The 26,556-nt window shown below is 36.1% G+C and overlaps 1 protein-coding gene across 2 annotated transcripts; it reads right to left on the bottom strand.

The window, feature by feature from the left end:
• On the bottom strand, nt 1-26,556 carry Arl4 (ADP ribosylation factor-like 4). Of its 2 annotated transcripts, none has more exons than XM_069835651.1 (2): nt 25,764-26,556; nt 1-24,496 (listed from the first exon to the last, which is right to left on the bottom strand). In XM_069835651.1, the coding sequence occupies exon 2, from the start codon at nt 24,461-24,463 to the stop codon at nt 23,807-23,809; it is 657 nt and encodes a 218-aa protein (XP_069691752.1). In that variant the 5' UTR covers nt 24,464-24,496; nt 25,764-26,556; the 3' UTR covers nt 1-23,806. The 2 variants fall into 2 exon arrangements, with proteins under 2 accessions (XP_069691752.1, XP_069691763.1); XM_069835662.1 differs by having other exon boundaries at nt 25,769-26,546.

Genomic DNA, 26,556 nt, shown 5'->3' with positions numbered 1-26,556 from the left:
GACCTTTTAAATAAGGCGTATATTATTTTATATAAAATTCACTGTACAGGAATTCAACATTACACAATTCTGTAACATTGCAACAATATAAGTAGTACGATGCGGAAACTGATAATAATATAATATGGTTACATTCGATCGAATTAGGTAAGGATAACAATGCACTTTTTCTATTCGATAACTCACTTAGAGGCGCGTGGTCACACATACATAGCGATTAATCTAAATATGGCCTTCTGTAGAAAATATCCACGCATTTCATTTGGTGGCGACGCAAGAACGATATTAGTTCCACCTATCAAAGACGTGATAAAATATAAACTTTTCTTTAGTTTATACAATTTTCACTCTATACATTGCGTTTCTTTCCTAGATCATATATGTAACAGATAGGTCGGCCTTATAGGCTTTGACGTTAACAAGTTTTGTCAGGTTTACTACAATGCCATCTAGTTGTTACATAAGGAGTCACGTCATAATTCCCATTTGAATTGCATTAGCGACTGTACTGCCATCTCGTGTTCGTATACGGCGGACGGGTGGCGATCCTGGCGGTTGTTCTTTTCAAACTGCTGCCGATTTTAACATAGCGATGAGTTATCTGTTACATTTATGATCTAGGGTTTCTTTGTCACTGCTAAAGCAGACCGTCCACACATCTATGCTGTCAATGGAGAGCTGAAGATGGCACAGATGGACGTCAGTATGCACAAAGAAACGCTCTGAACAGTATCACGTTATATATAGTACGTTTATATAAGGTATTCTTTATAATTTCTTAGATCGCAAATGTATTAAGAGAAAATCATTATTTTTAATCCTATCTCATTAATTTCAATTTATGATCCAAGAAATCAATTCAGCATGATAAAATAGCAAACTTTGTTACCTACTTTAGTGAGTGCCTTTTTAATAAAGAATGGTTCATTTCTCAGTCTTAATCAGAAATGGAAATTGGATTACAAGAGTTCCAAACTTAAATACAATATGTCTGATCAGAAATCTATGTACACAAAGGGTAACTCTTTGATCAATACATAAAACAACACACTAACATTGACTGTATAAACCCCAGTCTCACAATGTCCGTTTCTTCTTTCATATAGTTTCCAATAATGTATTTAGAAATTCATGCACGTTACTCAAAAATATGTCTTTCTGTGTGAAAATCAGACTCTTGCGCACAGACCAAAATACAAACATCGAACTTATATTTACATGTGGTTTTATTCTTTGAACGGTTGTATAATATAATATTTCACTTGTACAGTTCTCGATTTTCTTTTAAAATGTGGAATGTGACTAGAGATGTTGTTACAAATTGAATCGAAGTGAATAATTAAAACCAATATGAAGTGAGCAGAGGAAGTACAAGTATAAAGTGACAAAGTGATACAATAAATGTGTACTGCCTGGAACTACGTAGTATGTTTAATATGTAAGGAGCGGATTTCTATGTAATTAAATATTATTTCTGCGTGTGATAAAACACAATTAACAAAGTTAAAAATTCCGAACATGAAGTTTCAAGTTTAAAACCCGAAAAACACATATTTTCACAAAAAAATTATGTAAATACATATTTTCAGGAAATCTATTATAAACACATAAATCTTGGAGTTTTTTACTTAAATTATTTTTTTACAAGAACTTTTAAACATTTTAAAACTAAATCAATTATGTCACTCAGAAGTACGTTATCTTTTTGAGAATTCTTGGTTGCTTCCTGTTTCTAAGCGCTGTGTGGTGTATCCGTGATCCACTTTTGTAATAGTATCGCCTCAAGTTCTGAGAACTGCTAGGCAGCATATCAGTGTTATTATTAGAGAATAAATTAACAAGGACAAGGAGGAGAGATCTTGCAACACATAATTAGGAATGTTTATTGTTGCTGAAGATGATTTCATTCCACGCTTTGTTTGTGAAACACAACAGATAAGAGCTCGGATATGAACATTATTTAATTTAAACAAATCTCTCGCCTCTCGCTCATGTCCATCAAGTAAGGCAATACGTCTTGTTGTGATTCCCTGTTATCGGGCTTCGTCAAGATATACTGAAAGATGGTTGTTTAAAAAACGATTTGGCTTTCCTATTAGCCAATCTAAGCTTTTTGTCTGACGCCATAAAACAACTCGAAACATCCAAAAACCTGTTGTCTGAAACAGAGAGGTGCGTGCCATGGAAATTAAAGTAGACTCTCTACCAGGTTCAGAAACACAATTAGTAAGGGACAAATTTCAGAATGTGTTTGGGGAAAAACAGTGGATATAAAAAAATGTGTAAAGTTGCTCAAGTATTGGAGGGTGTCCCTGTAGGTGAAATTGACGGTGTTTGTGTTTGTGACATTCCTCTCTTTAAATGTGCACATCTGTTGTCCTGTGATGTGGAAAGATCGTTTTCACAGTATAAGTCGTTGTTCAGAGATAATCGGCATGCATTTGTGATGGAGAATTTGGAGATGACTTTGTTGTTCACTGCAATTCTCGGCCAATTACTAGCACACAAGTGTGGCTGGTGAGTACCGAGTAACATTTGTTTTTCCAAGCTAAGTAAGGTATTTTTGTCATATTTATATATATTTTTTATTTTTAGCAAATATTTTCGTACTTTTTAGCACATAAAAAATAAATATATTTAAATTTTTAGCACATAAAAGTCCGCTCCCTATTAATATGAATTATGGTTTCATCCTTTTGTCACAAATACATGCTATTCATAGTTAATTTCTTTAATGAGATAATGTTACTATCCACTTGCACTGGGGTAAAGAGAAATTTTTGAGACTGCACGACCGAAGTAATTGGATTACGAGAGCAGAGTTTCTTCTGAATATGAGATGAAACTGAATAAGTAGACATGAATGTGATACAGGACAAATAAGAATGAAGCATGTTTTTAGTAACAGATAACTCAAGGCGTACATGCATCACGATAATCCATTGCTGTTTCACTTTTGATTCATAGTAACAGCATAAGGACACATTCCGCCACATTAAATCAATGCTCACAATCTAGTAAAAGACAAACGAAATTAAAATCACGACTGTTGTTCATAGGTTCGTTCAAATGCTTATCGTATAACCACAACTACTGTGTTTAAAAGACACTTGACCAATGACGATGCGTGTCTCACGTCATCGCCAGTAACATATTTAAATCGGCGACATGTGATTTATCACGGACAGCCACTGGATTTATTGACGTAATCGTCAGTGACACCACAATTGTGACGTGTACAGGAAATTGAGTACCAAAATGAACTCTTATAAACACGAAATACGAACTTACACCCATTAAAATAATCCAGCGACCGTGATATCTCCACAGCGAAAAGGACTTACAAACTAGATGCACAACAATCTGTCAATCACAGACAATTCCAGAGATGTAACACACATTACAATATAGCACATAAACTTTCAGTCAGGTGTGTAAAACAATACATAGTCTTCTCACAAATTATAATTAAACATTACAATTCATATAATACCTGCTTATTAGCTTTCCTGGGGCCTGTTTCACAATCTTTGTAAATTGTAAACTTCTGTTTCATAATCTTTGTTTGTAATGTTGAACTTTACACAGGAAATCAAATCTTTACAAACTACATTTTGCTCACTTCACAAGTATTCTGTTTCACAATGAAGGGAAATTTTACAAACGTGTAAACTTTAAAGTTACCGTAAAGTGGGGTGACTTTGAACGCCGAGGTGACTTTGAACAGTAATTTAGCGCCTTTCTAAATTAAATGCTGTACCCAATTGCGAAAAAACTGAACTAATTTATTGACAACTTAAACAGATTTTTCGCAATTGGGTACCGCATTTAATTTAGAAAGGCGCTAAATTACTGTTCAAAGTCATCTCAGCGTTCAAAGTCACCCCACTTTACGGTACCACATTTTTCTACAATACCTCTGAGATGTGTAAAGTTTGATACTGTAACAAAAGATATGAATAAATACAATAAGGAAATACTTATTAAATTAATGTTTGAGTAACTGGATAATATTAAGAATTAAACTAACAAAGTTTTGATGTTATTAAGGAGTTCTAATGACTCAAACGAAGATATTGAATTTAGGCCTAATCAAACGAAGACGTATACGTAAAATTCTCCGGCCAAGAAATAATAACACGTTCGTATCATTGTATGAATTTAATGGAAGGTTTCGAATGAGTCCCGCGCTATACTTCATAATACCGCGTAAGTATTTATATATGAAGACTGTATTTAATAAATACTCGCACTTAAAAAAAAGAAGTTCCCTGCACCAAAAATAAATAATTCAATAATGCAATAACGACACTACTTACGCGGTATTCTGAAGTCGTTTCGAGTCCCGTTTCGCTGGAATCTCTCCTACAAGATATGGGACAACATATCCAACATCCAAAAGGGAAAAGTGATGCCCTAACCTCAAAGCGAGAACTATATTGTTTTTGCATTGGTTGCATACTAGCTGTCAGTTCTGTGCGTTAGCAGATAAGCATGGAATTTCTAAGATATCAGTGTGCAAAAGTGCCCACAGGGTAGTTGATGTTGTTAAAAGAGTTAAATTTGAGACAGGATTTTTGATCACCAAAATGTTATTTACTATAGCACAGAATGTTTATGCTGCTGCTGGGATCACTAATGTTTGTGAGGTTATGGATGCAAATTGATGGATCAACACAAAAAATGAACCTGATTTTGTGGTTAGACAACGTAATTATTTTATCAATTGCATATTTATACGCGGACCAAATCTGTTATTTACTTATTTGACTGAATTTGGTGCTAACTTTGGTAATTTAAGTAATAGGCGTATTGGTCTACTCGGCCAATCACATCACATGAAACTCCATTGTCGCCAATATAAAAAAACCTAAATACTTTTAATCTTTTTAACAATACTTTACATTTTCTGTTGGTGAAATATGAATCAGCAAGCTTAGAATAATACACTCAGGGACAAAAAAAAACGGACACTTTAATATTTGCTGCTACTTTGCAAAACATTATCTTCTCATACAATATTATGGTAGCCATCTGTTGTTATGGAGACGTGTATACATTGTTGATTGTTTTTTGTTTTATAAACAAGCCATTACAACCAAATATTCCAATTTTGCTCTCAGAGTCTCAGTTATAACAATTTTGTCTCAAACATTTTGTGCTTCATTATCGTTATCATTCGTTATTTCTTTATTTTTACATTTTCTGAGTTTAAGTGGAGTTGTAACATTTCTCTTAAAACAAGATGCGACCTGAAGATATGGCTCGAGCTGTAGCCCTTTACGATGATGGACGCAGTGTACGTTACATTGCAAATGTTATGAATATGGCTAGAAGCATAACCCATGATGCCATAAAACGGTATAGAGAGACCCTAGAATATACCAGAAGACCAGGTTCGGGTCGTCCAAGAGCTACAAATCCAAATGAAGACAGGTATATGGTGTTGAGAGTTCTTAGGGAGCGCAACCTGCCAGCTACTAGTGTAGCCCAGCAATTTGTTAACATGCATGGACGCCCAATTTCGGCCAAAACAGTTAGAAGGAGGTTGAAAGCAAGTGGACTGATATCAAGTAGACCTGCAACTGGTCCCAGACTTCTCAGGATGCATCGAGTTGAACGACTGCGTTTTGCAAATGATCACAGGGATTGGAGAAATGGACAGTGGAGCTATGTTCTGTTCACCGATGAGTCCCGCTTCAATCTGTGCTCACCTGATGGACGTAAAAGAGTTTGGAGAAGGAGGGGACAACGATTTTCACAGTGTTGCATTTCCGAAAATGTGCAGTATGGAGGTGGTGGAGTGATGGTTTGGGCAGGAGTGTGGACGGATGCTCGTACAGAGTTGGTTTTTGTTGAAAATGGAAGACTAACAGCTGATAGGTATATAAATGAATGTTTGGCTGATCATGTTGTGCCATTTGGCCAATTTGTAGGCGATAATTTTGTTTTAATGCATGATAATGCACGGCCGCATATTGCCCATGCAGTCGGAGATTATCTCCAAGAAGTGGGAATCCATGTTCTTCCATGGCCAGCAAGGAGTCCAGACATGAATCCAATTGAACACGTGTGGGACATGCTGGGACGGTGTGTTAAGAATAGACGATCGAGACCAGAATCGTTACAAGAGTTGAGGCGAGCACTTGGCGAAGAATGGGAACTTATACCTCAAGAAGACATTGCTAACCAAATTGAGAGCATGCCAAGACGTATGGATGCAGTTATTCAAGCCAAGGGGGTAATACCCGTTACTAAAAAGAGTTTTTAATGTTTAAGGCACCATAAAATGAAAAAACAGTTAGACCAAACGATGCCATAGTTATACGCCCTTTGTAATTTTTTGTAAATTTTCTCATCAGAGATTTTTTTTCAAATGCTGTCGTATAAGGTGCTAAATGGAACATTATTTTGTTTAAATGGGTTTTGTTTCATTTTGAAATAATTGGCAACAAAATACAAGCAAATATAGAAGTGTCTGGTTTTTTTTTTTGTCCCTGAGTGTATATTTCAGTACAAAATATAAACATATGTATCGATAGTGGTAAAAATACAGCGACTTTAGCTCTGCTCCTTAGCGATTTTTGTAAACTATCGTTGGCGATATTGTGTAACCAATAATGCTTATTTGTAAATTTCTTTAGCTGATTTTGTAAAGTTCGTCAAACTTTACAAACTAATAAGATAGCATTGTGAAAACACAATTTACAAGCATTTGTAATCTTTTACTTGTTATTTGTAAATTGTTAATTTGTAAGGATTGTGAAACGGACCCCTGGTCTATTAACCTTCGCGATTTTACATTTCCAACAACGAAACTTATCAACTTCACTTTAAATACTAAACAGGTTCAACACTAACAATAGAACTGTAACGCTTCAACAACAGTGGCATCATCGTGTTGTTAAGAGTTCATGTGGTTTATTGTGCGCTTACATACATTTAACAAACCGACAATATAATTTTAATAGGAAATTAAATATACACATCGTTTGTTCGCCTGTCATATCAAGTCCCTATAAAAATGTAGTAATGTTCATTGATTGGTCCACTCAGCTGATAATCTTCACTGCTAGGGCGGCTGAACTGTCCTCTCGTCATGATGTATTAGTATGTGACACGTTAAAAAAAACCATCGCTTACAATAAACAACTCTATATTTATATCATCAATGATTGCTTGACATCAAGATGCTGGGACGACACGTGCAGTGATATTGCTCTCAAGGAGTTGTCACTTCTTTCTGTTTTAATCTTATTCTTTGCAAAATGCATACAACACTGACATCACAGTCATTTATAAGAAGTGGCAACGCCGAAATACTTATATAAATACAATAATCATAATTTGAGTAGTTTAATATCAAAGACGGACATCTGTCTCTCCATAGTTTTGATCTAGATCACAGTGTTCTTTGTAGTATTTTAAAACAATTTATTTTTATAAATGTAGTGTATATAGTTTCACCATAACTGAAAAAAGCATGAAAAAATGTACAAGAATGCACATTATCTAAATTTCATCTGAAGGTCAGATGTCCGTCTTTGATATTAAGCTACTCATTTCATAATACACCCACTTCAGTTATTGTATGTATTTCTTGCACTCCTTGAAAATTCTATCGGAGTTTGTAAAGACTCATTCACAATCAAAATTAAACATAACATAAGCGTTGACTTAAGAATGTAAACGTTAGGTAAAATCAAGAAGTCATACCATCATTCACGATGGGAACATAAACATAACAGCCAACATACTTGGTAACCATGGAAACATAACAACGACGCCATTTCCTCATATTCTGTCATATACTTCAGCGCTCCACGATTGTGTTCTGTTTGCAAATCACGTAAGCATAAGCATGAAAGTTTGGAGTTTGCAAACTTTCACGTTAACGTCTTACGGTAATGTTAATGTCAATGTTTATGTGAATCATTGTGAATGATCCCATTTGAAGAGTCCACTGCAAGAATGATGGATGTAATTTGGAATACATTTTGCAGGAGAAGCAATTGGAAGTTTGAAATGCTTAGCGCTCAAAGCTTAACTGTGATTTTCCGATCATTACTGGACAATGACTATCAGTGTTAATGCCATATAACTCTCTATATGTCTTAAACTATGCACTGACAGTCTTGGTTCATTTTCGACAAGAAAGTGACATCCATCATTCTTGCAGTGGGCTCTTCATTTGGTAGGTTGGCCGGAAACTTGTGTTTATGTTACGGTTATGTTTAATTTTCATGGTTGCGTTATCTTCAGCACATCCTCCGTTATTAACATATAGAGTTGTTGATTAAAGGTGAAGGTTTCTTAAAACGTAGCACAAACTATACCTTAACGTCAAAAAAAAGGATAAAACTTCCAGAGAACACTACATCGTTGTGTGATAGGCCAATGATTATTTATATTAAATTTCAGGTTAGCGGAAGTAGATATACAGATCTCGGATTTTATCTCTGACTCTGTGCAACGTCACATTTGCGGCGGGGAAGTGAGGGGATGGGAGGAAAGTTGTAATGTTTTTCAATACGCTGACGCCCACGTTGTAGGATAAGCCATTTGAAATTTAACGGCCACTGAGCGACAGAGATATAATCCGAGATCTGTATATACCTACGTAAGTTTCATCGTAGCTAACATATCACCACGCATCGAGCCAAGTTAATAACACTTCAAGTGTACTATGGCCACTATGTATTGTTCGTTACTCACGAGATGAAGAGCGGGAGGTGAGGCGGCAGAGGGAAGAACGTTAGTGATATGAACGCTTACATTGTGTGACTCAGTAGAGATACTGTTTATTAAAAAATATGCAGACTTCATTAGTTTCTGCTCATTACTCAAGTGATTAAGAAGTTAAAGGTTCGTACTACACTGTGCAATTATTAATAACCCTTTATTAAAATAATTACTATAGTCGCGTCGTTGTTATTTCCGGCGTGGCTCCTCTTCTTTGCTTACGTCCTACGAAGTTTAGGCTCTAGAAAGACTAGGTAGATGTAATCGTTCGCCATTTTAGTTCTTTCGTTGCCAGTTGCGGTTAGCAAACGACGCTATTTGCCGCATCGTTATACATTATCGTATTTCCAATGATAGTCAATAAATTGCGCTGTAATTTTTAGGATTCACAGATAGATGTCTAAGGAAAGAAAGATTGAAATGGAATCTTGTATATTTCAAATAACCTGGAAATTCTGGGAAAATATCAATAGGAGCAAAAATAACGAATATTACAAATATTGTGTTTGTTAAAGTACATGAAAAGTATAATCTATTTCGATAATGAAACTCATTTCACCAAAAATGTCCAATAGAATCCTGACTCTCTTAGCCCACGATTTTTTTTAACACTAAAAGCAGCGCGAGGATTTCTATAATAAGCAACCGTCCGTCCTTTCTCCTTTAACAACAAAAATTGAGTCTTCAGTTCTTCGCGAAGCAAACTCCTCCTTTGTTTAACTCGCCGTAACTCGCAAACCAGTAAAGATTTTCAGTAGCAACCACTTTTAAAAGTAATTTACATTTTTTCTAAACATTTCTCTCACTTTGACCCTTCATCTAACGTGAAAAATAAAAAAGTTTGTCGCTTATAAACTTTTGAAAGTGTTAATGTCTATTTTGAACGGGCCACTTTGTAGTAATTTTTTTTCTCACTTTCAAAAAACGATTTTGATTCCGAAATTTTTCCTGTGCTTTCCTTAGACATTTATCTATGAATTCTAAAATTACAGCGCGAGCTGTGAACGGCAACGAAAGAACCAAGATGGCGGACGATTATACCAGTATTTATAGAGCCTTAGCAAGTGCATAACGTCATCAGCAGCGAAGGACAAGACGCATACGTTTAAATGTAGCCGACCTGCAACGTGATTGGCTGCCGGAAATAAGAACGATGCGACTATAGTATGTTTTAATTTCCATACGCATATTGTTGCTAATGTTTTCGGCATGAGTAATAGCCTTCCTATTGGACTGCTTATCTGAGGGATATTTATAACAATCAGCCCTCACCATTCCCTCCGCTCGTCTTCTCCTCAGTAACCACGATCCAATGCTCAGGGAAATTTGTCAGAGCTTCTGGATGGTGTTTTCTATGCTTACTATGTACATACAAATGTTAGTTTTTTCTCGGATGAAATCACGCACAAGTTGGAAGAATGTTATTAATTTTATATCAGAATTATGAGTCAAAATGATACCAGTCGATGTAAAGAGAAATTGGTAAAAGTTGGCTTTGAAGTAATGACCTACATCCTGCCTGAGTATTTCAGTACTTTGCAGCGAATATTTACACTTCAAAAAATCCTAATGGCTGGTTCACAATAAACCGGGAACGGAAAACGGCAACGAGAACAAGAACGGAAATATTGTTAAAATAAATGTATTTAAATGTGAGGATTCACAATTAACTATTGTGAATGTTCACATTTAAATACATTTATTTTAACATTATTTCCGTTCTCGTTGCCGTTTCCGTTCCCGGTTTATTGTGAACCAGCCTTAACGGTTCACTTTGCTGACTAGTCATTTAAATACAATCCAAACAATCTATCTCAATTTTCAATTCGATGTTGAGACTCTTCCTAACGGAAATAGACGTTACGCCATTTTGAAGCTGATCAACTGCAGACATTTTGTGTTCAATGGAAGTACTTATCCTGAGAATATCACTGTTAATACAAAAATATTGCATTTTGGATTGACGTGGCAATTCACGACAGTCCCGCAGCCCTGCTGCCCTGTACACAAGATTCTTTGGTGTGGAACAGAAAGCGGAAAATGCGGAGGAAGTCTTTAGAATAATCAAGTTGGTTATGTATTGTATATACAGAATACAGACATTAACACATGTCTTCTAGTGACATAATACAAATATATAGCCTATATGTCACGGTTGTACTAATCTATTTAACAAACAAATCAATTTCAATACAATTGCCATGGCGTTGTTATAAAACATACATAAATATTTTCAAGTCACAAATATGTATCGAAAAATTCTGTATTCACTGAATAAATATTCATAGTGAACTTATACGTGTAATAAAATTCTGGTACGAGTGCAAATTTTAATTACAAAACAGGCCATGACAGAATTTTTGGGTGGAATTTAAATCATTGTTAACCCTCTCGAAAGACAGAATTTTATAGTTATCATACAAATATCATCATTCATTACTCACAGGACGTTCATATATACGTGAAAGTTTTTGTTCTTGGTTTGTCGACGGATGTCCTCTACGGCGTTTACTACTCGTATGAAATGAACCACTATTCAGTCAATTTCACTGTAGATTATCACGCAGTCTGTATATATCACACTGGCCGGCTTGGTGGTTAGTACACAATTATACAAGGCTTAAATGTCCAATGCATGACATTTTCATTAATGTCACGAGTATGGCCACACCGCGTACCAGCCTGTGTGCCGCCTTCATCCACCGGGTGGTCTAATAATCAATACAGAAAGGGAAAACAAATCCGCAATCGGTAAACCTTGTACAAGCTGTAGTGTAACCAACCACAACGAGTAAATAATAAGTAGAGAACGGAAGAAAGGCAAATAATTAAAGGCTAGTTCACAATAAACCGGGAACGGAAACGACAATGAGAACTATAACGGGAAAATTGTTAAAATAAATTTACTTAAATGTGAGCATTCACAATTAACGAGAAGCTTACCGGAGCCCGGGAACGGGGACGTGAAGGTTGGCCAAGTTTTAACTTTGCCGTTCTAGCAAATATCTTACTATAATAATACCGGACAGCTGTAGCTATATTAACAGCATTGACGTGAGTACGAAATATCGCAGACCTGACATCTAGCGAAGCGGCCACAAATACAAATGAAGAGTTCGCGGGAAAAACGATGAATGTCACATTTCTGTTAAGGATTAGATAATGATATAATTGAGTCTATAACTGCAAGATGTAGTGCTGTTTCTATAGAAAATAAAGGAAAGGATTACTGTATTCGTGGTGATAATTCTCCTTTTTACCATTTTTCATAAGAACAACATTAAATTTCGTACTGATCCACTGAATTAGATAATGACATCAACCTTAACAAAACTGTGACATTCATCGTTTTTCCCGCGAACTCTTCAAATATTAACATAGTAGGATTCAGACTATTGTTTAAAACGTGAAGTACTAATGTGGAGTAATATACGAGCACTTAAGGAATGTTGAACAGTATTTAATGTAACATTATTATTTTGTATCAAAGCTACATATTATTTTGCACACTTCGTATTACTTTCCGCAATTAATTGTTGCGTATTTTTTATTTGCTTTAGTGAGACAAAATTAATTTTGACATTAAGAATGAATTTACAATAACGCTTTATATACGCATTGCTGACAACTGCAACGATAAAACTGATAGTAATGTGATGCTTGTAATAATTAGTAAAGGCATGTGGACAACAATAACCTTAAAATTTTCAATATATTTTAACTTTTATTCATTTATTAGGCCTAAATATCTATCAATACAGAGACAAAGGCATTAGGCCTAATAAAGAATTTTGTTGATTCGCGTTTTATGAACTCTCGGAAATCGAAAGTACGATTTGGAGCAATTTGTAATGCTGTAATTGTAGCAATAAAATTATAAACGGCACATATACACCCTGACATTTTAACACAGCACTAATTAATAAAACTATTAACTAGCCCAGCAAGAATATACATTGCAGTTGATTACAGCTTGTTTCGCGGGTTTCACCACACCGGTCGCCTAGGTAGCAGCACCAGCTTCGTTCGCACGTAGAACTGTTAGCTGTTCGGTATTATTATAGTAAGGTATTTGGTTATAGTTTCCAATCACAGCCTATTAGATTCATTCTGTTGCCATCAAAAACTATTTGGTCGTACTATATTTTGTAGCAAGGAGGCCGTGACATAATTTCTTGTCAATTCATTGCTTGTAACTAAAGCAGAAATTCAGCAGAATCACTTTCCATATATGCTACACGTATATATGACCAAACTATCGCGTAAATTGAATTCTTAAATATTCCGTGTCTTAAATTTCGAAGTTGGTTAATCTGTGTTTATGTTGGCTGGCTTGTAGCTTACTCATGAGAGAATGCCATTGGACAAGTATATACACAAATAACATCAGAATGCGTAATATCGACTTTATAAATATCGTTATTGCCATACATATCGATATGTATAGCCGTTTCTGTTCTCGATTTGTGAATAAAAAAATCTTCACGTTCACGTTCTTCGCTTCCCGTTCTCGTTTCCGGTTTATTGTGCATAAGCTTTAGTTAAACAAAGCGCATTGCAGTACAGATACCTGAGAGAAGTGAGGAAACAGATGGGATGAAGTAACCGCAGAATATGACTGCAAATAAAAATGGAAATAAGTGAAACACCTTTGGTATTTTATAGCAATAACTTAATCCAACCTCCTCACACTCACGAGTCGTTATGCAACCAAACAACTTGGAGGCATGTATGCGGCCCTGTTACACACCAAGACGTTCTATTACACTTTCATGAATAATTATACATAATCTGGAACGTTTTTCAAATCGGAAAATACAGTCTACGATTATGTATTTGTGATAATTCATGAGTAAAATTCATAGCAATTATCTCGATTTCGAAGAACGTCTGTTGCAGCATACCGCCTGTCTGAGTGGGCAATGATTATCGTCATTCATATTTGCTGTGGATTCTTGGCACTGAATCTTAATAAAATGCATGCAGCTGGATGGCATTAGTTTGATGGCGTGAATGTGAAACCAGATAGTTGGTGTAGCTCGCCAGCAGAGTATAGCCGCTATACTATCCCTCGTCTCAATGTTCAACTCAGCTGTGGGATGATAAAAGTCACAATATTGAGTAGTATATTTGCGTGACTATTCAATTGGTTATTATATTTAATGACAGGGCAAACTAGAGATTTGAACACATCATATCTTCTGGTTAGAAAACTGATGGTCTAACCTGTGGGGTACAAATTAAATGAATGATCGTGGTTATTATATAAACAAACTTTCGAAACGAATTGAACCCTAGACTTCGAGAACAGAAAGACAGAAGGGAGCATAAGCTTGAGACGGTGGAATCAAAAAGGTGTACACATGACCGTCAAATTACCCATACTCCAACCAGGAGATCAACCGTGAAAGGAATGTGCTTACTATTGCGTCATCTATTGGAGCGAAGTAGATAGATAATATTACCGTTATAAAGTCAGTTTAAAAACCGTGCGCTCTCCTGCATATGTTATTTCCTGTATGGAGAGATTAAAAGACCAGGGGCCGTATTCATAGACATTCTTAGCGCAGGCTTTCGGTGGATGATCAGCGAACTAACGTTTTTCGTACTCATAAACCAGTGTTAGCTATATGATATATGAATCCTGTTCAGCACGCTCGTAGCGCGGGCTAGCGAAATGTCTATGAATAGCACCCCAAGAGATTAACAGTGATCTAATTTTGTAACTAGGGTAGTATCAATATGTGTGTATCAATGTTATTGTTTGTGCTGTGAGAGCTAGCCAATACAGATACGAGTACCACGTGTGTGACCTTATGACATCAACATTCATTCACAGCATTACTCCGCTTCGTCTCAGTCCCCAAAGACTTTCTCGTGGTTGGAGTACAGCAGTTCATATCTTTTTCCGGTGGTTTACCAGCCGTTTTGTTCGTATTACTGCGATTACGAATTGTTTCGTCTTGTTGTGAATATTACAAAGTAGAATATGTCCGTTGATATGTCCCCTATGCTTAAACATATGAAGGAGTGCCAACATCCTTCTTGATAAAAATGAAATGTTCACTCCATGTCATAACCATAACACTTTTAATAAACGTACAGTGAAATGTGCATTGATATAATAATCTGCTAGTACTCCCGTTACCTCCACATCCATTCTAAACCGTTTACGTACGACCGAAACCGATAGTAGCAATTGAATATTTGGCGGTATTTTGCGGAGGATTATGGACCGTAGAAGGTGTAGTTTGACGTCATATCCGTCTCACCGATTTCAAGATTTGTATGGATTGCTCCCTCCTGTCTTTTTATCCTCTCAGCTAGTATGTAGAATGCAAGAGAGTAGAGAATTTGTCACTTCTTCACTTTGGCTTGGATCCTACTAAATTTAAAGCATAAATAAGTATAACGAAATGAATTTTAAAGCTTCAATTATAACAGTTTTCTGAAATTTTCATTTTCGCAATATTTTCTATTACAGATGATATAAAACACTAGTAGGTGAACTGTGTAACACTAAAATCAACCTATTACTCGAAACATATGGAAAACCAAGACATATAAAGTATTGCATCGCTTCAGAGTAAATGAAATCCACTGGCAAATGCAAGCGTATCAGTTCCTATAATACTACTGTGGTTAATAAGCTGGCAGAAGTGTTATTTCTCAGCTAAAATGAACCTATATATATATATATATATATATATATATATATATATATATATATCAAAAGTTGGCTTGTAATGGAGCTATGTGCAAATTTAGAATGTCCAGGCTTAAGTTTTGTATAATTATTATCTTTGTATGTAGAATAAAATTGACATGCAGCAATAAATAAATTACTTTCTAAATAAGTAACTGCCTCGTTGTTTTGAATTTAAGGAAATGCATAGGTGAGTTTTAACCCTAATGAGCTGAAATTTTTACTAGATATGCCTCTCCTAATGTGTATTTAGTGGTACAATTTTCATTTTTATCGGTGTAACCATTTTTAAGAGATATATTAGTTTTACATTATTTAAAATATAATATTATATAAATGGTTCCAACACAAAGAATTTCACTTTTTAAAAATATGTATTTTATTCGTTCTATATTTATATAAAATTTTGTCATATGATTTTGTTCAATTTTTGTTAATTTCGAGTTAAGAAATTTTGAATGTGATGAATACTAATTTTATTTATTTTTTTGTAATTTATTCATTTTTATCAGTTGAAACTTATGAAATATAAAGAGTTGAAAAATATTCACATGACAATTTTTTCAGTTGTATTTACTGAATATACATTTAAAATTTGAAGCAAAATTCTTTAAAATTCCATCAGTGGAATGTTTCACATATTAAGAAAAAAAACACTTTCGAGAAGAACGAATTTTAAATTAGTCTAGAACTAGTGTTTTCTAAATTTGGCATACCTGTAAATACTTTAAGTAGTCGCTAAGACGAAAATTAAATTAAATTTAGAATATAGACAGATTGTGCTTAATAATATAAAAACAAAAAATCACATTTTTTTTTTTTTGCCAAACTTCACCTATTCCTTCCCTTAATGTTTGATATTGCACAAACAGTAGTTTCCAGTTAAACCTGTCACTTAGACATTTAAGGAAACGTGATCAAATAAACGACGCAGGATATTACAATGACAACAAATGTAGTAAATACTATTGGTAGCATTGAAGCCAGCAACCATAACTTCCACAGAACGCCCACATCGTGTCTTGCACGACACATGTATCACGGCAAATTTAATCGTAACTTCGTAATATAAATTATCAATACAATCGCACTGGCGTGTCCATGAAACAAGTCAGTTGAGGAAGAGGGCAATGTCTCTAAGGTGTAATATCTGCGATCATAAATTTATCTAATTTAACATTATTTTGTGAAAGTAGCGGTACTGGTTAGTTTATCGCTTTCTACAAAGTAGTTGTTTACCTTCGAACTAAACAAGATCTTTTCATCAGATTACAAACCTAAACTCTTGCGTTCTGACTGCCGTAGGCCGAGGTTCCAAATGCTACTGTTCCTACAGTATGGACGTCTGCTTACCACTTTAATTAATTGGAGTTAACATTGTATACTGAATTATCTTCTCACCACTTTGCTAAATTAGAGGGAACGCAATGTGTAGGAGGACGCTATCTTGGAACTACGCTTCGAGTGCACAAATGAACTAACTACCACCAAAACAAGAAGTATATACAGAATGTAGACTCAACACCATGCTGAAAGTTACAAGCACGAATAGAAAGTGGAAATAAAAAATAACCAACTCGCCAAAATTCTACTTATTTCATTACATTACCTTCTTGCCTCTTTGAAAGTGTTTCGTATTTTGTAATTAATGAAGTAGCCTATGTGGGATAGGGTCATATTGTGTGTGGAATTAAAAAAAAACTTATCAACATAGTAAGAAAATTAAAACGTTTTAACGTAATGAAATAGTACATTACTGGTTGGCAATGGATTTCAAAATACGAAGGTGCTAAGTTAAAGAAAAAAGAGCTGTTATATCATGGTCAGGGTTGCCTGATTCTGTCGTTAGGGGTCCAGGACAAATGATAATACTGATTACCTTAACGTGACTACACATTTGGATTAATTCAATTTGCAATACAATTGATTTTATTCGTTTTATGTATTTCAACTAATTATATAGAGCCTAAAATTTAATTTTGTTACGTTTTTTGCTAGATTATGAAATTTCTTTCAAATTATTTATAAAGTCTGAAAAAATAATGCCATATTACAGCTTGATCTATGCAGAAAAACTGCACGATAGATTGTTTAAATCCTGCCAATAATAAATCAACTTCCAAAGAGAGTAAAGAATAAAGATACTGTATAGTACCTAATACATACAACAATATTATCGTTTTTATTTAAATATGTCTACAACCCGATTGGAGGCGCCAGACTGCGCTGTCGACAACGTTGAATGTAGCTTGGACAGGATTTTGAAAATATAAATAAGGAATTTTTAAAATAATTTTATAGCAATAAGCGAAAGTATTTTTCCAGTCCTTTCAACATTTTGGGACAAATATAACTCAATCCAGGACACACCATTAAAATCTAGAACAATCCTGGGAAATCCAGGACGTCTGGAAACTCTGATCACGGTACCACCTATACAGACTGGCAGTTGAAAAAAATGTCCGAAACTTATTTAACGCATTTACTACCTCGTTTATTTTGCATTGTCATAATATGAAATTCAAAATCACAGACAGTTAAATTCCAAATAGACCAACTTACTATTGCATCCTAACACAGACTTGTTGCGGTTTAAGTTTGCAAACAATACGTAAGTACACTATGGGTTTAACACCACGAAATAATTTCCATTTTACAAGACGATCTCTTAAGAACAAACTGCACGGAGAACAAATTCAGTACTACCACAGTCTAGTATATATAGTCACGAAACTCAATACGTAGTAAATATGCATCCATAGACAGATGCTAACCACTAGGATCGCTAATATCGCCTCATTAGACTATGCGAAATAGTACCAACACAGTCTATTGTTCCTAGCACCCTCAACAACTCAAGCTTCATGACTGTATATACTAGACTGTGGTACTACGTCTGTATCATTTTTGACGTTCATTTGTTTCAATTTCTATCGAGAAGAAACGCATTGTCACCAGTTATAGGTTAAAGGTGACCATTACATGGTATTAAACGGCATTTTATGCGCATCTGACGATCCTGAGTAGAATCTTAATAACGAGGCTAAAACTTTGTAGATAGTGTAGGTACTTATATTACTGACTTACAAATAAAGTTTACGAAACAAATTACTGGACTATTTGTAGGTGTTCGCCTGCTGTTGTGTAATGTGTTAGGCGCAGGTCTTACCTCGTGCTAACCTTATGTGAGTGAATTCCATTCCAGTGGGCTTGGGATGAAACCCCATCAGGGGTATGAAAGTTTTTGCTAAGAACCTGTTGAAATGAATCATACACTCTACTCCTTTCTGTCGTGCTAATAATAATCGTGTATGACGTTGAAGTCGGTGAACAAAGAAATCGCGCCTGCCCATATGTTTTTCAAGGCCACCTTCTCAATAAAGTCTACAAAAGCGTCCGCTGTCAACAAACTTTTTTTCTCTCACAGAAACTTCATACTGAAGCTTAGAACCTTCTCGTTTACATTTCGTATTTGATTTCAGCACCTAATTTTAGTCAAGGAACCGTTCTCAACTGGCTACTGCATTCTGCCACGATGTGTACCTGAATTCCATTGCTAGATTGCTGGCAGCGGTCTCATCGCAGAGGGGTGGGAGAAGAGTTCGGCTGGTTCAGGTAGTGCAGGTAACGGTCCTTGTAATACCCATCAAATACAAACACCGTCGTGAAAACATTTCAAACCGTCTTCATATTCAATTTCCAAATTTAAACATCGTAGTTTCTACGTTTTCGTTTCTTAAGCTACAGCTTATATTTCACAACGAAAATTCCATTCTACTTATAAGTATAGAAAGCAAAATTCGTAATTATAAAGCAAGTTGTAATACTAAATTTGGTACACATTACCAAGAAACTAGCAGGTTGAAGGCAGGCAATGCTGTTGCTCCTATTGTAACACTTCTTCGCTCTCTTGGACGATCGATACTTCGGTTTATTTCGGCTTACAACAAACGTTTTATTACAGATCGTGTTTTTTTTTTCATAATGAAGAAGAAAAGGTGACTCATTATAATATGTGAAGAGGAAAGACAAATGTAACGATTACAGAATCGAACAAAATGAACTAAATCGAAATTCGGTATCGATATTGGAACTACATATAATTGTACTCAAATAAGAATGTTTGGAGTGTGCGTCGTTCTTTATTTTTAGAGACTTGATACTAATACCGCAATTCGATATACTGGAAAGCATGAAATGTAAATATAAACAATTTCGTAACTCAATTTAGGATTTCCATCAGTCTTTTATACCTGCAGCTTTTCAACCCAGATTGTCATAATAAAATCTTTCGACTTTGCATGTTTAGCAAGAAATGTAATGAAATTACAGTCCTACGCAAGTCGTCAAGTTTCTTAGCCTACAGAATTGAAGAGGTGGATTCCAAAGTGTGCTAAGTTCCTTTTTTTTAACTTGCTTTATTCACGCTTTAATTTATCCTTTTCAAGCCCTATATAACTGTGTAAGTTCATTTAAAAGACTCTCCTAAGTCTTGAATTAGTGTGTCTGCATATGTTTTTTCCAAACAGATCTAAGCGCGTCAAATTTATTTTATCAGTTTTTGTCATTTTATTTTCATAACTTGTCCTTTGGACTTAGGCCAGTTTGGAATGCACCTTTTCAATTGCGTCTATACCTAGCTAGCATCTTCAAACATAAAAGTAATACTATTTTGTCTGTTACCAATAACAGTACGTTTCCCATGAAAATAATTCAGGTTCCATAAAGTAATTTTGTACGAGTTATTTTAAGCATTTTTTAAATCTCAATTTAGAGATTTTTGGAAATAAATTTTGTAATTAAAGGTAGAGGAAAATTAACAATACTATAGGCTACATTACAATAGTGATAGGTGATATAATGTTTCTAATACAGACAGGATATTAAAGGTAACAGAAAACGAACAATACGAGGTTAGAAGCAACTGCTACAATAGTGACACGTTTCTAACAACGGCATATAATTAAAGGGAATTATATCAACACCTTCATTGATTTAGGTTCAAAATCTGTGCTGCCAAGAACTTGGCAATGGTAACTATCGTGGTGGAAAAACAATCTCTTGATGAAAAAACAGCCTTCTATGACTTTATATTAAAGAAATGGTTTGTAAAACAACTTTTTTAAATCTCGATATAGCATTAAAAATTTGGAAAGGCTTTGAAATCACATGACTTTACACGGTGTTCAATTTTCTTTATTTTGATCATTATACAGTCAATTTTTTTAAGAAGCAATTCTTGTCACAGATTGCCTATTCAGGTCAAATATCCCAACAAAGATCTTACATTCGTTGCTTCTGTTTAACAATTAATGGGAAAAGTAATACCAACACAGCTAACTCTGCTTCAATTATACCATTTTGTACATTAACTGCATCAGTTAAATTTTAATTCGGATGACTTGTTACGAAATGATAAGGAATATCTCTACAATTCTTCGTTTCGAACATATTTCCTAACAAAACTGGACATTTGTAAATGAATAGTGACTTGAATTTCAACACGTAAGAAATGCTAATCAGCCTATATTATTACTCGTACTTAATAAATTAGGATCTAAAATAGGGATCAAACGAGCGCTGAGGTAGTTCCTTTCCATACCTTCAGCTGTCTTCTCTATATACCAACATAACTTTGATGGCAATTCGAAAGTTTCACGCTAGTGTATATTCAGACTATAGGTGAAGTTTTATTTATGTGTTGCCAGTATAGGAAACTAAAAACAAACACTCAAAATACCTTAGTTTTGTAGTGTGGAGTATTAGAAACTCCATGTGATCACTGGGAGAGCTGTGGTCCCAACCAACCCGCCCTAAATAGGTTCCTTACTTATATAGGAAAATCGTCGTACTGAAGGAAGAAGGCGGCCATATTTCGTCGTTGTGATGTTATTTCAGGTGGAGTAGGAGAATGATTGCAGTGTTGCCAACTGTGGTAAGCATTCATATTATCTTACACACCTAATAAAACCTAACGTGCTACACACCTATTGTAGCATTCCTAACGTTTAGCACACCTGTAGTAACATTCCTCACAGTTTAATTTCGTTTGCCGATATTGGCATCCCTGCTACACCTGTACCATATTGTCTGCTGAAATTCTGAGTCATCGAAGTGAAGTGAAACTGCGACTCTGTTAATTACGTTTCCGAAGTTGTTTCTGTGTTAACTGCATGAATTATTGTGTCATTGTAGTGATAATTGCATTTATATTGTACAATAACAATTGAAATGTGTCGTGGCTGAGATAAAAATGTTCTAAATTGATTTCCAGCGCCACAATCCCAGTGATAAACGTGTGAATATTCGTTAGGAGTCCGTTGGAAGTGGCCGTAGGGTACTAAAACTTGACCAAAATGGGTAACAGGTTATGTTAGTTTAGGCTTTTGTTATGTCGTATATACTAATCTGTGACAGGTTGTTAGTTCAGGCTTGTTAAGGCTTGCATATACGAATCTCTGTAGGAATTTCAAAGCCTGGTGATTTTTGTGTAGTGTTGTTGTCAGTACGGGCTACCGTAATGGCCAACGTGAAAACGAAGTAATAATAAAAGTTAGACATTTTGTGTATATTTCATTATTATTTTTTGTGCTTCACTGTATTACAAGTTTCATGTTCTTCGCGTTACATCGCATCGTGTGTTTTATGTCCCTACGTTGCTTTCCTTCACTAGAAACCACAATGTTTGCACTTCCATTACCACGCACCTCTCACTTCACACGTAATTTACTACATTTCCGAACAATTTCCTTTTCCTTGAAATATTTCTCATAAAATCCTTTACTTTTGAAATCCATCTCCGCAAGAAATCCCTTACAAGTTGGACCATTTTCACTTCGAACAATCACCGGAACTACCTCAACGCTCGTTTTTCCAAAAATAAGTTTTCCGCAAATGAAATTCAGTTTTGAGGTCCTCATACTTTTTTTTTTTTTTTTTGCTAAACCATGACCTTTTACTACAGTAATGCAAGATTGTGATTTTACACAATTTCGTCAGGATTATTATTTTGACTAGGCAGGATACTTGTTTGACGATGTAGTTCGAAACCAATCTCTGCTGGCGAACTGTTTTCAGTGACAATAATTTTGAGAATAATGAAATTATTTTTTGATAGGTACAATACAGTACATAAGACATTAAATAACTAATATTGAACAAAATCACTCTGCAAATGTTAAAGTAACAATACGATTTAACACATTCTGCCAATTTAACAAGGTGCCAGAATGAATCCTGGACGAGGAATGGAACAATATTTACAAAATCTATCACAGACCCACGTTAAGCTTACATCTTCTTGCAATAATTATCGTATCTAATTAGGCAGCACGAAATTTTGAAGATCACAAAATTCAGTAAATTCCAAAGACGTTCAATTTGGATTGCAATTAATAAAGATGTTAAAAAATTCAATGCTGATGTGTGCACTCGTGAAAGATATCAAAACCTGGTGCAAAATTTCTTCTCTGGCAATTACTTTACTTATGAAACCCCGTTATTAAAAGCCACATATTAGTGCCAATTTTATCACAGTAATAGCTGCTATGTTTGTTCAATATAAAAGCCCATATGTGAATTTATAATAATATATTTTTAATAAAAATTACTTGAGACATTGCTTTATATTTAAGAAATGTGGTTATTTATCCATGGCGCAATTATTTACGCAATTAAATCTTCAGGGAGCAAAAACATGTATCAAATACGTGTGCCACAAACATAATTATAATTAAGAAATGTTCTATTGTTTTACGCAGTCTTATAATCTATTGTAGGTACCAGATTCAAGTGTATTAACATAACTGAATAACAACCCAGGAAAGAGAGACTTATTTCATTCATCAATCTTTGCTCTTACCGCTAATCCACGAACTTTTCATGGCTGTGTGAGGGCCAAAACCTGACTCTTACGTTGTTTGATTGCACTTTTAATACGACCCCTCATTTTGTTACATATTTGGCCTCTCAGACTGCAGATATTTCACCTGTCGCTTTACCAACACACACAATGTATTATCGACATTCCCAGTCGTCTACTTCATACTAAAATGATGCAGTAGTAATTAAATAAACACTGTAATTCACGATTTTCTACCATTTACAGATATCACGCCGCAATGTAACTCAATACATTGTCAGACGTTTTGCTAATCCAAATGACGAAAGTGCCATAAGAAAGGAACATCACAGGTTGTTGCAATCTGCGAAGAAAACTGCTGCTCATGTTGGTTCCAGTTTTCTCGGATGATTTTGGTACCACTGCACACCTCTTCAGCTGTCTGCTTCCACAAAACTTGCACACACAAAACAAAACAAAGAAGAGCTTAACTACAGCGACACTCACACCGCACACCTCTACCTTTTCTTGTTCTTGCACTGCTTGGCCAGTTTCCGCCGCTTCAGTATCATCTCGTATAGCGCCTCCATGCCCTCGTGCAGCCCGTCTCCCGTGATGGCGCACGCAGGTTGCACGTGCCACATGTGAACCGGAGACCCCCCACAAGAAGAGTTCTGTCCCCCCGCACTACTACTTCCTCCTCCTAGTTCGTGAAGTCCTAAAAGTTTCTCCAATTCTCTCGGCTCTCTGGCACCGGGCAGGTCCTGTTTGTTCGCCAGGACCAAAATCGGCACTCCGGTGTTATCCGGAGACTTCGCAGTTCTCACCAACTCCATCTTGGCCTCTTCCATGCGTTCTACGTCGACGCTATCCAGCACGAACACGATACCGTCGGTACAGCGGGTGTAGCTCTTCCATAATGGGCGTAGCTTCTCCTGACCCCCAACGTCCCACACCAGGAAGTTAATACCCTTAGCGCGTCCCGTCGTACCCTTTACTTTCTCACAGTTGAAACCGATGGTGGGCACAGTGTTGAGGTACTGGTCGAACTTGAGGCGGTAGAGAGCAGTGGTTTTGCCTGCACTGTCGAGACCTAACATCACCACGTGCAGAGTGGCCTGAGTGGACGGCAGGGCGTCCAGGAGGGACGAGTTCTTGCCCATGTTGGCTCCCATCTCCGTCACGTTCCGTCACCCTCCATCAGAAGCCTGAAAAACACCATCACAGTCTACTAACACATAACATGATCAAGTGGAGCAATAGAATTCATTCCCCGGTAATTTGCTAGGAGACGTCGTTGCATATAGACCACTTTTACACTAAACCTAAAATTTGTTTTTGCAAGATATAGGCCTACTAAAACCCTGTCCACACCTGTGGAGTAACGGTCAGCGCGTCTAGGTGCGAAACCAGGTGGCCCGGGTTCGAATCCCGGTCGGGGCAAGTTACCTGGTTGAGGTTTTTTCCGGGGTTTTCCCTCAACCCAATACGAGCAAATGCTGGGTAACTTTCGGTGCTGGACCACGGACTCATTTCACCGGCATTATCACCTTCATATCATTCAGACGCTAAATAACCGAGATGTTGATACAGCGTCGTAAAATAACCCAATTAAAAAAAAACTAAAACCCTAAACTGACCTAACCTACCTTTTCCTTAATCTGTGACAGGTTAGATTAGGTTAGTGTTTTAGTATACGTTGTATACACGTTACTGAGTGTAATTAGTTACCACTGCCACCGGGTATATAGGCCTACCCATTTGCAGTGTGAATAAATACATACATACATACAGACAGACATACATACATACATACACTAAGGCTAGGTTTAGTGCAAAAGTGGTCTATATGCAACGACGTCTCCTAACAAATTACCCATTCCCCGTTCACTTACACAAATCAAACATAACCTAACTTAACCTAATTCCCTCCCCCCACACCGGCAAATGGGCATAACGTTGTAAATTACCGAACACATGATTATATCCAAAGAATAATCAACTCTGGTAACAAATACTGAATTCAACTTGTACAGAACTGACAAAAATTAGGCTACGGGATAACATAATACGATAGGTAGATTAAATACCCTGATAATATGAAGACTAGCGCCGTGCTTTCAGACAGTGAATGAAATCAATCTCGCAAGTGAGCAGTAACTAACGTTCCACAGACTTGGCGCAATATTAAAATAGCCTTATTAACATAAAATAAAAGCAAATCGTGAACAGTTACGTATTTCTGCCTCCCACATTAAGTTCCAGAGTTCGGCAGCCATGATGGCATTTTGAACGTAGAAAAGTAAATCGTCTTGCGCACACGATAACGTTTTTTGATAAGGCAAATCTGTGAGAAACTTATGATATTCTTCATGCAAATATGACGTCATTCCGATAAAACGAGAAACAATATATTGTATAATCCTCTATACCTTAGGACTGATAGCGGTTGTTGACAGACATAAGAATACAAACCTTACACATGTTTCCTCTGTCGTGATTGTCACGTCTTTGTCGCGATTTGTGTTGACCCACTTGAGATGTGTCCCCATCAACTGATGTTTTCTGGAGCAGTTTCAGGGCACGGAGCCAACACAGACTGTATGCACATGCGCCGATGTTCTTTGATCCACGAGACACTAAAATCAATCACTGCGTCCCGGTCAGTTAATACTTCATGTTCTTCCTACACCCACTCACATTCAACATATTAACAGTTGGTTCTGACTAGATTGATTCTACCTGCGTTTCACTTTTATTATGCAACCTCTCGTAAAAATGACCGTAAATTTGCTATTTCTTCCGACAAAATTACCTTCCACGTAGCACACACTGCCTGCAACACTTCTTGTAGCACAAAACAAAACACAAAGCGTGTAACTTCACAATTAAGTATTGTTATAGTCTTGCTTCGTTTTAAATGTTATGTGAAAACTGTTCCTTTTGCTAACGTAAGTCACGATTTCGTTGCTTCCGCATGCATCGTAAAGCAAGCCACGAACCGAAGTTATTATTGTCTTGACTAGTAACGAAAACGACAATCATGTCGTTAATAATCCCTTGTGTATCTTCTAGTCCGTTTCTGTTTACATTTCGGTAATGGTTGTTTTGACATGGCTGCTGCTTTCTTGAGCCTGCAATTCATTTGTTTAATTGCAAACAGCGCACTCAGCATTACGCAACGTTCCGCCTACCGCCATACTATCACTCCCATCAGAGTCCGACACTCGACTGACATCGGTCCGCACAGGCACTGCTCCTCGGCTCA

This window comes from Periplaneta americana, chromosome 1 (genome assembly GCF_040183065.1).
Source record: "Periplaneta americana isolate PAMFEO1 chromosome 1, P.americana_PAMFEO1_priV1, whole genome shotgun sequence".
Lineage (NCBI taxonomy): Eukaryota > Metazoa > Arthropoda > Insecta > Blattodea > Blattidae > Periplaneta > Periplaneta americana.
This window is presented reverse-complemented; position numbering and strand designations above follow the sequence as displayed.